Consider the following 15,939-nt stretch of genomic DNA (forward strand, 5'->3'; position numbering starts at 1 on the left):
TACCAGTACCTAAATTACAGATGTAATACATGAAGAGATTTTGTGAAGTGTAATTTAGAGCCATTAATGTCTAAATGATCACATGCTGTGTTACTAGGGAGTCAGAAAAGTCATCACACATTTTTGCATAGAAACGTAGAAAAACGTGACTTTTCTGACAACCCAGTATTTTATTAATGTATACTGATGTTTATGTTTTCAGTTGAATGGGCGTCAGCAAGCTATGACTCATGAACCTCCAGCATAAAAGTTTTGTGTAACCATTGTGCTATCTCCCTATCCCTCAAAACTTACTAATATTGATCATAAGCAACGTTTCTGCTTTGTGTATTAATTATGTGATTGTTTTGATGCATGCAGTTTAAATATTGATGATAAACAAAATTAGGTGGTTGGGGGAGATGCAGAGAGACCAGAGCACTTGCTCAGCTCTAGCTTAGGGTGGTGAAGTGGCTTGAATTTGAGACTTTGGAGCCTCAGGCATTAAAGCCTTTTTGCATAACCACTATGCTATCTTGTGTTATTTCTACAGGGAGTAAATTAGGTATTGCTTGTGTTTCCTATTTTTTTTTTTAAAAGAGTTTCTAAGGGACCAGGTGGTGGCATACCTGGAAGAGTATATGTGTCACAATGCACAAGGACACAGGTTAAAGCGCCCGGTCCCCCTGCAGAGGGGAAGCTTCACAAGCAGTGAAGTGGAGAGGTCTTTCTCCCTCTTGTCTCTCCCCCTTCCCTCAATTTCTGTCTGTATGCAATAAATAAATCAATAAAATGATAAAGAGAAAAATATATCAAAAAGGTTCTATATATCAGTGCATACAGAAGACAGAGAAAGAAGAGAGAGGGAGAGGAGAGACTTCCGGAGGTAGGGCTACGAGAAGCAGCAGATCTGTTTCCCCTCCCCTCCCCCTCCCCTCCCCTCCCCTCCCCCTCCCCTCCCCTCCCCCTCCCCTCCCCTCCCCCTCCCCTCCCCTCCCCCTCCCCCCGCCCCTTCCCCCCTCCCCTCCCCTTTCCTCTCCTCTCTTCTCCTGGATCAACTAGGAATACCAAAGGAGACCACCTGGGACCGCAACAAGACAGGACTAGAACGACTACAGGAACCCACCAAATCACCGGTGAGTGCAAACACACGCGGCTGGTGATAGAGAGGAGCCTAAGGAGAGACTAAGTAGCTGGTAACAGTCCAGCGGTTTATCAGTTGAGACACCACCTCCAGTCTGTTCCACCAACAAGGGGACAGCTGAAGGGAGGAGAGGACTCCCCGGAGACTCACCAAGTGCAACTCTGAGTCTCCATTGCTACTGCCCTCAGAATCTGGAGCAGTGGCAGGGAGGGACACCGGGGGACAGAGATCTAACCAGGAAACTCAGAAGACCTATACCTCGGTGGCATAGCTGTGGGGCTGTGAAAGTCTCTTTGCATAACCACTGGACACCCTGCCTTATCTACTTATAGTTTAGAAGCCCTCAGGCTCCCATAGCCTACAGAAAAGAAAAAAAATTTAAAAAGAGGCTTTTAAATCACTGAGCTCCAACTCAGGGATTAAAATACTATTGAAACAACTGTTAACTTCCACCACTGTGAACCCTTTAATTATTTTACTTAGACACAAGTCAATCCAGGAAATAATGATCAGTAATTTGAAAAGGACTAAGAGAGGGAACTCATAACATAATATATGAAATGGGTAAACCAACAAGAAGAAATATTGGAGAAATGAACCAGGACAACAGTCCACCTAAAAGCCCCCCAAAGGGTGAAGCACAAAATAATGAGTTCAACATCCAAACATTAGCTAAGGAAATAATCACAGGAGTGAGTAAAGAGTTTGAAAGAATTGTAATCAGAAGTACAGGAACAACAAATGAGACTCTGGAAGAAAACACTAACTTATTAGAGAGCTGAAAGCTGAAATAGCTGAAGTAAGAACACAACTAGCTGAACGAGCTAAAACAGTATCAGAACAGGGCAACAAAATAGTTGAACTCCAGAAAACAGTAGAGGGCAGAGAGAATAGAATCAATGAGGCTGAAGACAGAATTAGCAAGATCGACGATGAATAAGAGACAACTAAAAAAGAAGTAAGAGATCTCAAAAAGAGATTAAGAGATGCTGAAAACAACAACGGAGACCTATGGGGTGACTTCAAAAGAAACAATATACGCATTATTGGCTTACCAGAGGAAGCAAGAGAGGGAGAGTAAGAAAGCATTTTTCAGGCCATAACAGCTGAAAACTTCTCTAATCTAGACAACATCAAAGACATAAAGATTCAAGAAGCCCAGAGGGTCCCAAACAGAATTAAACCAGACTTAAAGACACCAAGACACATCCTATTTAGAATGGAAAGGAATAAGGATAAAGAAAGGATCCTGATGGCTGCAAGAGAAAAACAAAGAATCACCTGCAGAGGAAAACCCGTAAGATTAGCAGCAGACTTCTCCACACAAACACTACAGGCCAGAAGAGAATGGCAAGATATCTATTGAGTGCTCAATGAGAAAGGCTTTCAACTAAGAATACTATATCCTGCTAGACTGTCATTCAGACTAGATGGAGGCATCAAAACCTTCTCAGACAAGCAACAGTTGAAGGAATCAACGATCTCCAAGCCTGCCCTGAAAGAAGTTCTGAAAGGTCTTCTATAAACAGTCAGACCATCATAAATAGGAAATATATCAGAACACTCTAAAACTCTACAAGAATGGTGTCAAAATATCTTCAATCTTTGATATCAATAAATGTCAATGGCCTGAATTCACCTATTAAAAGACACAGAGTAGGAAGGAAGATAGATCAGAAAACACAACCCAACAATATGCTGTCTACAGGAAACCCACCTAACTCAACAAGACAAACACAGACTTAAAGTGAAAGGATGGAAAACTATCATACAAGCCAATGACCAACAAAAAAGGGCAGGAACAGCTATTCTCATATCTGACATGATAGACTTTAAAATAGATAAGATTAAAAAAGATAGGAATGGACACTACTTAATGCTCAGAGGATCAGTCAATCAAGAGGACTTAACAGTTATTAACATCTATGCACCCAATGAGAAGCCATCTAAATACATCAAACTTCTATTGAAAGAGCTACAGCAATATATTAACAGCAACACAGTCATAGTAGGGGATTTCAACACCCCACTCTCTCAACTTGACAGATCATCCAGGCAGAAAATCAATAAAGATATAAGGGAGCTAAATGAAGAGATAGATAAACTAGAACTATTGGACATTTTCAGAGTGATTCATCCCAAGAAACTGGAATACACATTTTACTCAAATCCACATGGGTTATTCTCAAGGATAGACCATATGTTAGGCCACAAAGACAGCATCAGCCAATTCAAGAGCATTGAAATCATCCCAAGCATCTTCTCAGACCACAGTGGAATTAAACTAACACTTAACAATCAACACAAGATTAGTAATAGTCTCAAAATGTGGAAGCTCAACAGTACACTTATTAACAACCTCTGGGTCAAAGAGGAAATCAAGGAAGAAATCAAAATGTTTCGAGAGGTCAATGAAAATGAAGACACAAGCTATCAAAATATTTGGGACACAGCTAAGGCAGTACTGAGAGGGAAGTTCATAGCTATACAAGCACACATTAGGAAACAAGAAAAAGCACAAATAAACAGCCTGATTGCACATCTAGAAGAAGAACAAAGGAACCCTAAAGCAACCAGAAGGACAGAAATCACTAAAGTTAGGGCAGAAATCAATAACATTGAGAATAAGAAAACCATACGAAAGATCAACGAAAGTAAATGTTGGTACTTCGAAAGAGTGAACAAAATTGACAAACCTTTAGCCAGACTCAGAAAACAAAAAAGGGAGAAGACCAAATAAATCGGATAGTAAATGAAAGAGGAGATATCACAACAGACACCACAGAAATTCAACATATCATGCGAGGCTTCTATGAACAACTATATGCCACCGAGCTGGAGAACCTGTAAGAAGTGGACGATTTCCTAGATACCCACCAACTTCCAAAACTAAGTAAAGAGGAAGTGGATAACATGAACAGGCCCATTACAGCTAATGAAATTGAAACAATTATCAAAAATCTCTCCAACAATAAAAAAAACACCTGGACCAGATGGTTTTACAAATGAATTCTACAAAACCTTCAAAGAAGAACTAATACCTCTACTTTTAAAAGTCTTCCAGAAGATTGAAGACACTGGAATACTCCCTTCCAGCTTCTATGAAGCCAACATCACTCTGATACCAAAAGCAGACAGGGACACAACCAGAAAAGAAAACTACAGACCAATATCTCTGATGAACATAGATGCTAAAATACTGAACAAAATTCTAGCCAACCGGATACAGCCGTATATTCAAAAGATTGTTTATCATGACCAAGTGGAGTTTATCCCAGGCATCCAAGGTTTGTTTAATATACATAAATCAATCAATGTGATCCACCATATCAACTAAAGCAAGACCAAAAACCACATGGTCATATCAATAGATGCAGAGAAAGCCTTTGGCAAAATACAACATCCCTTTATGATCAAAACACTAGAAAAAATGGGAATAGATGGAAAATTCCTGAAGATAGTGGAGTGTATATATAGCAAACCTACAGCCAACATCATACTCAATGGTGAAAAACTGGAAGCATTTCCACTCAGATGAGGTACTAGACAGGGCTGCCCACTATCACCATTACTATTCAACATAGTGTTGGAAGTTCTTGCCATAGCAATCAGGCAGGAGCAAGGAATTCAAGGGATACAGGTTGGAAGAGAAGAAGTCAAACTGTCCGTATTTGCAGATGACATGATAGTATACACAGAAAACCTAAGGAATCCAGCAAGAAGCTTTTGGAAATCATCAGGCAATACAGTAAGGTGTCAGGCTACAAAATTAACATTCAAAAGTCAGTGGCATTCCTCTTTGCAAACACTAAGCTGGAAGAAATTGAAATCCAGAAGTCAGTTCCTTTACCTATAGCAACGAAAACAATAAGATATCTAGGAGTAAACCTAACCAAAGAAGTGAAAGACTTATATACTGAAAATTATGAGTCACTACTCAAGGAAATTGAAAAAGACACAAAGAAGTGGAAAGATATTCCATGTTCATGGGTTGATAGAATTAACATCATCAAAATGAATATACTACCCAGAGCCATCTACAAATTGAATGCTATCCCCATCAAGATCCCAAGCACATTTTTTTAGGAGAATAGAACAAATGCTACAAATGTTTATCTGGAACCAGAAAAGACCTCGAATTGCCAAAACAATCTTCAGAAAAAAGAATAGAACCGGAGGCATCACATTCCCAGATCTCAAATTGTATTATAGGGCCGTTGTCATAAAAACTGCTTGCAACTAGAACATGAATAGACACTGACCAGTGGAATAGAATTGAGAGCCCAGAAGTGAGCCCCCACACCTATGGACATCGAATCTTTGACAAAGGGACTCAGACTATTCAATGGGGAAAGCAAGAGTCTCTTCAACAAATGGTGTTGGAAACAGTGGGTTGAAACATGCAGAAGAATGAAGCTAAACCACTGTATTTCACCAAATACAAAAGTAAATTCCAAGTGGATCAAGGACTTGGATGTTAGACCACAAACTATCAGATATTTAGAGGAAAATATTGGCAGAACTCTTTTCCGCATACATTTTAAGGACATCTTCAATGAAACGAATCCAATTACAAAGAAGACTAAGGCAAGTATAAACCTATGGGACTACATCAAATTTAAAAGCTTCTGTACAGCAAAAGAAACCACTACCCAAGCTAAGAGACCCCCTCACAGAATGGGAGAAGATCTTTACATGCCATACATCAGATAAGAGTTTAATAACCAACATATATAAAGAGCTTGCCAAACTTCAACAACAAGACAACAAATAACCCCATCCAAAATTGGGGGGAAGACATGGACAGAATATTCACCACAGAAGAGATCCAAAAGGCCAAGAAACACTTGAAAAAATGCTCCAAGTCTCTGATTGTCAGAGAAATGCAAATCAAGACAACAATGAGATATCATTTCACTCCTATGAGAATGTCATACATCAGAAAAGGTAACAGCAGCAAATGCTGGAGAGGTTGTGGGGTCAAAGGAACCTTCCTGTACTGCTGGTGGGAATGTAAATTGGTCCAACCTTTGTGGAGAACAGTCTGGAGAACTCTCAGAAGGCTAGAAATGGACCTACCCTATAATCCTACAATTCCTCTCCTGGGGATATATCCTAAGAAACCCAACATATCCATCCAAAAAGATCTGTGTACACATATGTTCTTGGCAGCACAATTTGTAATAGCCAAAACCTGGAAGCAACCCAGGTGTTCAACAATAGATGAGTGGCTGAGCAAGTTGTGGTATATATACACAATGGGATACTACTCAGCTGTAAAAAATGGTGACTTCACCGTTTTCAGCCGATCTTGGATGGACCTTGAAAAATTCATGTTAAGTGAAATAAGTCAGAAACAGAAGGATGACTATGGAATGATCTCAATCTCAGGCAGAAGTTGAAAAACAAGATCAGAAGAGAAAACACAAGTAGAACCTGAACTGGATTGGCGTATCACACCAAAGTAAAAGACTCTGGGGTGTATTGGTGGGGAGAATACAGGACCAAGAAGGATTCAGAGGACCTAGTGGGTGTTGTATTGTTATATGGGAAACTGGGGAATGTTATGCTTGTACAAACTATTGTACTTACTGTTGAATGTAAAACATTAATTCCCCAATAAGAAAAAATCTTGTAACAAAAAAAAAAGAGAGAGAGAGGGAGAATCAGAACATCACTGTGGTGTATGCGATGCCAGGAATTGAACTTGAGACCTCAGAGTTGCAAGTCTTGCTCTCTGTTGTGACCTTCTGGCCTCACTGTTGTGTTTTTAAAAAGGAGCATTGACATTCTTACTGGATTAGGTCAAACAAGTAATGTTGTTGTTGTTGTTATTTTATCAGAGCCCTGCTCAGCTCTGGCTTATGTTGGTGTGGGGGTATTGAACCTGGGACTTCAAAGCCTTAGGCATGTGAGTCTCTCTTTGAATAGCCATTATGCTATCTCTCTCACCTCCAGTAATGTTGTTATTTTTTTCCCTCCTTCCCTCCACTAGTGTTATTTTTAATGATTAGTTCAGCGATCTGAAATTACTAGATTGTTCATGAGAATACATAGTTGCAATTTAAATTTCTGGATTTTAATATTAATGTTCAGTATTTTTCTTCTGTAGTAGATTTAAAAAAATTTTTTATTTATACAAAGGAAACACTTGACAAAAACCATAAGATAAGAGGGATATAACTCCGCACAATTCCCACCACCAGAACTCCGTATCCCATCCCCTCCTCTGATAGCTTTCCTATTCTTTATCCCTCTGGGAGTATGGACCCAAGGTCATTGTGGGATGCAGAAGGTAGAAGGTCTGGCTTCTGTAATTGCTTCCCCATTGAACATGGACACTGGTAGGTTGATTCATACTCCCAGCCTGTCTTTCTCTTTCCCTAGTGGGGTGGGGCTCTAGGGAAGTAGGGCTCCAGGACGCACATTGGTGGGGTCATCTGCCCAGGGAAGTCTGTTTGACATTATGTTAGCATCTAGAACCTGGTGGCTGAAAAAAGAGTTTAACATATAAAGCCAAACAAATTGTTGACTAATCATGAACCTAAAGGCTGGAATGAAGAGTTTGGGGGGTGGTTTCTGTTTTGCAGATAGTTAGTAGACCTAGTTTAGTTATATTCCAAAGGGCCCATGACTATACTAGTTGTTTTCTTGTAGTAGATTTTTACTGCTGTCTTTTTGCTTTAAACTAACTGAATTGGATCACTACAGTTGCTTGCTTTTCATTGAAAGGGAATGATAATTTTTACTAATAGGTGTCATGTTGCTTTGTCTTAGAGAAGTTGAGTGCAGTAATTTGAATTGAGAGAAACGATAAAAAAAGGTCAAAGACTTTCTTTTGACAGTGTCTGGGAACTCACAAAAGTATCTTTTGGTGATCTAAGAAGGGGGGGTAATATTTCCAGGTATTCTGCTTTTTTTTTTTTAATGGCAGATGTGATCATAACACAGTGTTCCACAAAAAAAAAAAAATACTGTCTACTTTCTATATTACCAGAAGCTCTGTAGAGACCCCTTGATATGTTCTCTCCCTGCAGATATATTTTTCAACCCAGAGGCATATATTAAATTCTTTCATGTACCTAGCTAGATATTAAATCTGCCTGAGGAGAAAAATCAAAAATATGAAACTTATACAGTGCTTTGTAGAAAGAAATCATGTGGGGGCTGGGCGGTAGCGCAGTGGGTTAAGCACACATAGCGCAAAGCATAAGGACCGGCATAAGTACTGGCGTAAGGACCCGGGTTCAAGCCCAGGCTCCCCACCTGCAGGGGAGTCGATTCACAGGCGGTGAAGCAGGTCTGTAGGTGTCTATGTTTCTCTCCCCCTGTCTTCCCCATATCTCTCCATTTCTCTCTGTCCTATCCAGCAACAATGACAACAATAATATTAACAACAACAAGGGCAACAAAAAGGGAAAAAAATGGCTTCCAGGAGCAGTGGATTCGTAGTGCAGGCACTGAGCCCCAGCAATAACCCTGGAGGCAAAAAAAAAAAAAAAAAAAGTCATGCAGGGGCCTTTTTCTGAACTATTTTGCTTCTTTGATTTTGATATCTGAATGTGCTGATGCCTCGCTACATAAGTTTAACTGTAGCTTTTTTCTCAGTCTCAAGTTAGATATTACTGGTCTATCAACTTTGTTCTTTTATTAAAATCTGACTTCCTCTAGGTTTTTTGCATTTCCCTATGAGTTTGGTGTTAGTTTGGTAATTCTACACAACAGCTTGCTGGGGTTTTGATTGAAATTGTCTTGGTTCTCTAGATCAGTTTGGGGAGAACTGACGTGTTAATGATTAAATCTTCTTACACTTGAACATGATCTCTCTCTCTCATTTTAATGATCTTTTAAAATATTTTCAACTGTATTTTGCAGTGAGTCTCTAAAGTTCAGTGTACTGGTATATTAGATTGCCTGTCAGATGTATTTCCTGCTTCTCATATAACTTGACAAGTTTTAGGAGTCCCCAGTAAGTGTATGAAGCATGAAAGTATCATGAAGTGAAAAGAGTTCTCTATTAAGGTAAAAAGTGTGCCACTGGAGAAATGTTTTTTATTTTTGAGATTATTTTATTATTTAATTAATTTTAGTGACTGGGATACCAAAACACTGCTCAGTTCTGCCTTATGGTGGCATTGGGAATTGAACATGGGATCTCAGAGCTCAAGCATGAAAATCTTTCTGCATAACCATTATGTTGTCTTCCCTGCCCAAAATAAAATGTGATTTTAACAGGTTCAGTAAGCCTGGTTAAAATTTGTTACTGTGAGGGGCTGGGTAGTGGCACACGTGGTTAAATGCACACATTCCAGTGTACAAGGACATGGGGTGAATCCTCTGGTCCCCACTTGGAGTGGGAAGGCTTCACAAGGGGTGAAGCAAGTCTGCAGGTGTCTCTCTCTCTCCCTCCTTCCCTCCCATTTCCCTCTCACTTTCTCTCTGTCCTAGTCAATAAAATAAATATTCTTAAAATAAAATAAATAAAAATTCTTAAAATAACTTGTTACTATGACACAGTGTCTCTCTCTTCCTCCCTCCATCCTCCCCTCTCAATTTCTCTCCGTCCTATCCAATAAAATAATTAAACTTAAAAAAAAAAGAAATTCTTAAAAAAAAAACTTGTTACTGTGAAATAACACATAATCAGGGGAAAGTTATCAGTCACAAATTTACCTAAAAATTACACGAGAACATGATTAGAGATTATAAAAAAACGCTATAAAATAGTTAAAATTTAAGTAAGTTTAGTAAAGGAATTTACGTTTTACTAATTATTATTACTATTGGTGAAGGTTAATAAAAGTTTTTACTGATTTCCTTAAGTAATTTGGTAATATTATGCTATAATTTCATGTTAAAGGAAACTTTACTGCATTTTATTTTTATAGAAGAGGTAGTTAGGGGGTCGGGTGGTAGCACACCTGGTTGAGCACAATGTGCAAGGGCCCAGGTTCAAGCCCCGGGTCCCCACCTGGGAGAGCTTCACAAGTGGTGAAGCAGCTCTTCTTCTGTATCACCCCCCCCCCACCGTCAATTTCTGGTTATCTCTATCCTATAGTAAATAAAATTAAAAAAAAAAGAGGTAGTTAGAAGAATATTGTTGCCCAAATTAACTTTCTCTGAAGGGATATAGATAAATAGGAATAAAAACAATGAAAATTCTGTTTTCATCCTACTTTCATGGTAGAGGAAAATAAAGTTGTGAATTCAGTATTTAGAGAGAAATAGTAAAAATACGGTGAGGTCAGAAGTAATAAAATGTAAAAGAAAAAAATTTAAAAAGTTGTAAGTGAAGAATAAGCAATTCTGAAAGGTAATGTGCAGTTTAGAAATAAAACTATACTGTTAGAAACTAAATCTAATTTCTGAGTCCCATTTAGTCTAAAACTTTTCTTTTCTTTTTCTTTTTTTCCCCCTAACCCTAACCTTAACCTTAACCCTAAACCCTAAACCCTAACCCCAACCATCTAACTTCCTAATCCCCTAACCCTAACCCCTTACCCCTAACCCTAATAATTTTTTAACTTAAAAAAATACTTCCTGCATTCAATTTACATTTTAAAGTAAGAAAGATACTATGTATTCATAATGTGAAGATAGGTCCTATAGGACTCCACAGCTTGCTTGGGAAATGATTTGTTTCAAAGACAACAACTTATATTCTTTGGTATTTTTTTTTTTATGGTACTATCCTTTTTTTTTTTTTTCCCAAAGGAAAATAGCTCTTCTGAGTATAAGCTTAGAATAATAATAATTTAATAATGTAATCATATCTTCATATATTTAAAAGTTAGCTTGACTGGGATATTTCTCAGTGATCATATTTTTGATTTTGTTTTTCTCACCATTTATTAAATAATTAAAGTTAATTGTAAATAGAACTTCCAGGCTTAGCTTTCCAGGTCTTAGCTTCACTTGTTTTATCTGAAATAGTGTAATTAATGCAGAAAAGATACGTTATTATGGGAGTCGGGCGGTAGTCCAGTGGGTTAAGCGTACGCAGCACGAAGCACAAGGGACCGGCATAAGGATCCTGGTTCGAGCCCCCGGCTCCCCACCTGCAGAGGAGTCGCTTCACAGGTGGTGAAGCAGGTCTGCAGGTGTCTTTCTCCCCCCCTCTGTGTTCTCCTCCTCTCTCCATTTCTCTCTGTCCTATCCAACAATGTCAACATCAATATCAACAACAATAATAACTACAACAATAAAACAAGGGCAACAAAAGGGAATAAATAAATATTAAAAAGATACGTTATTATTTGAGTTTCTGTATTTAAAAAAAGTTCCACTTTGAAGTGTAACTCAAATTGTTTTTGAATAGATGAAACCCCCCCTTTTTTTTTTTTTTGACTTTCACCTGTGGAAGTCTAAACATCATCTTCAGGGTAGCACTGCCCCCTGGTGTTCACCTTGTTAGTCAGCATCAGTGTTAACAGCCTTTAGTTTTTAGAGCTTGCTTGGAGTGGATTAGAATACATATATATGGTTTCATTCTGTAGATGGAGGTTAAATTGACTTTGCCAGTGATCTGAATTTCCACCATTTTTTCTTAATTCAAAAAGTGTATCTTTTCATTCATCTATCAATAGAAAATGATTCTCAGTTGGATGTTTCTAAATACTGATATAATTTAAGACCTTTTTAATGACTTTCTTGATGAGAATAAAATAATGTTGGTTTATAGGATTATTGTTCTTACAGGGCTACAGTTTTTTTCCTCTCTTTACCAGACCTCTGCTCAGCTTTAATTTATTGGGGTGTGGAGGATTGAACGTGAGGCCTCAGAGCCCCAGGCATGAGAGTCTCTATAACCATTATGCTGTCTCCCCCACCCAAGGCCAACTATAGTTCTTGGCACTGCAAAGTGTTTTTGTTTTATTTTATTTTTATTTATTTATTAGATAGAGACAGAAATTGAGAGGGGAGGGGGAACTAGAGAGGGAGAGACACCTGTTGCCCTGCTTCACCACTCGTGAAGCTTCCCCCCTGCAGGTGCCAGGAGCTTGAACCCAGGTCCTTCTGTACTGTAATGTGTGTGCTTAGCCAGGTGCACCCCCAGAGCTACAGTTCTATACCTCCCCAAGATACTTGATTACATACTTTATAGGAAAAAAAAATAATGTTAGGGAAGTGAACCCCAAGGCTTCATATGTTCACTCCCTGGTTCTGTTTTATCTTCTGAGAGAGAGAGAGGGAGGGAGAGTAGGAGAAAGAGGAGGGCGAGGAGAAAAGGGAGAAAAAGAGGAGGAAGAGGATTAGCACCACATCTGTGCTCTTCTATTCGTGGAGTTCCTCCAGTCCTTCCAGCTGTGGTGCGACAACCCGCACTCAGGGTTCCTCATGCAGTGTGGTATTTACTGGAGGGGCTAATCTGTCTCTTGACTCAAATTATTATTATTATTATTTAAACATATTGACAAAAATACTCTTAATTTGGAGTGGAAAGTAACATTATACTTTGTGTTATTTATTTAGCCAAGGCACTGCTCTGCTGTAGCTTATGGTGGTGTTGGGGACTGAATCTGGGACCTCAGAGCCTCAGGCATTAAGGCCTTTTGCATAACCACTATGCTGTCTCCCCAGCCCTTCTCTGTGCTTTTTGTATGTTTGTGAATTTTTTTGAATAGAGAGAGACAGGCACCTGCAGCTCTGCTTTACCTCTTGTGAAACTTCCCCCCTGAAGGTGGGGTCCAGTGGCTTGAGCCCCGATCTTTTTGATGTACACTTAACCAGATGTGCCACCACCAAGCCCCATGCTTAGTATGAACTCGTATTAAAATAACTTTAAAATTTTGATGAGAAGAGTGGCAGTATTTTATTATATTTTTGCAAATTTTCTTAATGTCTGATGTATTTGTATTGTATAGTGCATAGTATTATACATAGTATAGTGCATTCATGTTTACTTTGTGTGTGTTTTTGCCCGTAGATGATAGGAAGACAATTTGAACTCATATGTAAATATAAAGGGAAAGACTACTTGAGTAAAAGCTTTTCAGATATTGGAGACAATTGTCATTTGATTTATGACATATTCAGTGTTTAGAACAAAATAATAAGAATTGCTTCAAGCCAGAGTAATAGTTATAAATGATGAATAAACAGTTCTGAATGGTGATAATGCATGTTAGAAATATAACCACATTCAAAATTAAAACTGAAATGGAAGATTTATTTACTAATGGGTGGGGGGAGTTGACATAATGGTTATACAAACAGACTTGTCATGCCTGAGGATCCAAGGTCCCAGGTTCAGTCCCCATGTCCCACCATAAACCAGAGCTGACCAGCGCTCTGGTAAAAAAAAAAAAAAAAAATCAAAATGAGAGAGGGAGACCCAGAGCATCAGTCTGCCACAAGCCACAAGCCACCTTACTCTCTCAGTTGTACAGCAGGCACCCTCCTGCCCTAGGCTGTTGGTTGTGACTTCCTGTTACTGGACAGCTTTCAGCAGTTATCTGCATGGCTTATGCTGCCACTTGTAGACCATTATCTAAATGACCCCCCTCTCAACAAGCTTTCCATCACTACTCTGTCTAAAAGTAGCATTCCCAACTCCCTGCACCTTTATCACTCTTAATCCTTGTTCTTTATACTATATCCGATCTCCTTTATAGTAGATAGTTTTCTATGTATGTCTGCCACTGTTGTTTAAATTTAAATTAAAAATTATTATTATCTGCCACCAGGGTTATTGTTGAAGCATGGTGCCTACATGAGGTGCCACCATTGTTTCTATTTTTACCCTCCCCCATCTTCTTTGTTAGGATAGAGAAATTGAGAGGAGCGGGTAGAGAGGGAGAGACAAAAAGACACCTACAGTGCTCATGAGCTTCTTTCCTGCAGGTTAGGAGTGGGATCTTGAACTCTTGTCCTTTAGCACAGTAATGTGTGCTTAACAGCTGCACCACTGCCCCTCCCCTCGTCTGTCACTATTAGGATGATCTGACGCTGAGGGAAAGGACTGCTTTGTTTACTATTGGCGTTATCTAGCACAATGTCAGATGTGTAAATGAGTAGTAGTTAGGAACAAGGAAGGAAGAGAATGAGTAGAGAATCCGATAGATCTAAGACTGGTGGCAGGAAGGTGAATATGTTCTTGTTTGATTTTTTTTTTTTTTTTTGCGCATCCAGGGTTATTGCTGGGGCTCAGTGCCTGCACTGCTCCTGGAGGCCATTTTTCTCCTTTTGTTGCCCTTGTTTATTGTTGTTGTTGTTGTTATTGTTGTCGTTGTTGGATAGGACAGAGAGAAATGGAGAGAGGAGGGGGAGACAGGGAGAGAGAAAGATAGACACCTGCAGACCTGCTTCACTGCCTGTGGGGAACCAAGGGCTCGAACCAGGATCCCTACCCTGTCCTGTCCTTGTTCTTTGTGCCTTATGTGCTTAGCCCGCTGCGTTACCGCCCGGCCCCCTCTTGTTTGATTTTTATAATAGTTATAAAGCAGAGCATTAACTGAACACAGAAGATATAGAAAGCTGGATTTTCAGACTGTGATGTATGATTTCTGGACAGTGTTGAATGTGTTTTTCTGAATGTCTTTCTTAATCAATGAAAAAAAGCTTTTAAACAGTAAGGCAGTAAGACGTGTGTAAATACTTAATGTGCTTTGATGAGGAAAAATTTTTTTTTCCTTTTTAAAATAGTGATCTTTGTATAGTATTGAATTTACAATTGATGTAGCATGTGCCCTGATCTAAAGCAACATTCTTTTTAGCCTTACCAATAATTCTCGGATTGTGGGACTCTTGGCTCAGCTGGAGAAGATTAATACTGAATCTACAGAATCAGATAATGCCAGATATGTCACATCAAAAATTCTTCATCTGGCTCAAAGTCAAGGTGAGCACACAGATTTTGTGGTCTTGGGATGTACCTAGGGAGGGCCTTGTATATGCATAATATCTCTGGCTTGGCCTCCCTGGATGATTTTTCTATTTATATTTTTTTGAGGGGGTGGAGAGAGAGAGAGGGAGGGAGGAAGAGAGAGAGAGAAAGAGAGGGAGTGAGGGAGGGGGAGAGAGAGAGAGAGAGAGAGTGAGATCGAGAGCGAGAGAGAGAGAGAGAGAGAGAGAGATCACAACACTGCTTTCACCACATGAAGCTCCTCCTGGTACCATCCGTGGTGTTTCCGTGTGGTTCCTATGCTCCAGCCCAGAGCCTCACACACAGTACTCTATGCACTCTGCTGGCTGAACTATCTCCCAGCCCCAAATTTGGTTTTGAAGTTCTTTTATTCTTTTGCATTTTGTGAAGGTTTTTGTAATGATTTTTTTTTTTTTGTTTTGTTTGTAGCCATCACCAGGGTTTCACTTCTCTAGGCCAGGTTTTTTAGGAGAGAGAGAGACAGAGAGAGAGAGAGAACAGCACCAGATCTTTCCCCAGTTTGGTGGGGCAGTCTTTGAACCAGGGTTGCACATATGACAGAGCCAGTGCACTATCCAAGTGAGCCTTACCTTCTTGCTGGCTCTGGAGAACATTTTTAATTCTATAAAAGTAGATGCTTAGAGATTTCAAACTTTGAATAATTAGGTGATTTTGTGCAGCTTCTTTTCCTTTCTGATCTTAAAATTTTGATCTGTAAAAAGTAATTCAGTCAGAATTAGGTCATGCAGGTAAATTACATGGAAAAAAATTGAATTTAGTTCCTTTCCTGTTGACTTTTTTAATATTAGTTTTCTCTTAGAAAAACTTAAAAAATATCTTTATTTATTTATTGGATAGATACAGAGAAAAATTGAGAGGAATGGGGAGATAGAGAGGGAGAGAAACAGAGATACCTACAGCACTGCTTTACCACTTGCAAAGCTTTCCCTCT

At 39.1% G+C, this 15,939-nt stretch overlaps 1 protein-coding gene across 6 annotated transcripts in view; it reads left to right on the top strand.

The window, feature by feature from the left end:
• AGTPBP1 (ATP/GTP binding carboxypeptidase 1) overlaps window positions 1-15,939 on the top strand; it is a 123,426-nt gene that overhangs the window by 11,820 nt on the left and 95,667 nt on the right. For 4 of the 6 annotated variants that reach the window (XR_009551995.1, XM_060199483.1, XM_060199480.1 and 1 more), the window contains one exon: window positions 14,839-14,963. The exons of the other annotated variants lie outside the window; for them this stretch is intronic. Coding sequence is in view for 3 of the 4 variants with exons in the window: in XM_060199483.1 (XP_060055466.1) it covers window positions 14,839-14,963 (125 nt within the window). In the remaining variant the exon portion in view is untranslated. The remainder of the gene's footprint in view (window positions 1-14,838; window positions 14,964-15,939) is intronic. 6 annotated transcript variants of the gene reach the window in all.

Source organism: Erinaceus europaeus, chromosome 10 (genome assembly GCF_950295315.1).
Source record: "Erinaceus europaeus chromosome 10, mEriEur2.1, whole genome shotgun sequence".
Lineage (NCBI taxonomy): Eukaryota > Metazoa > Chordata > Mammalia > Eulipotyphla > Erinaceidae > Erinaceus > Erinaceus europaeus.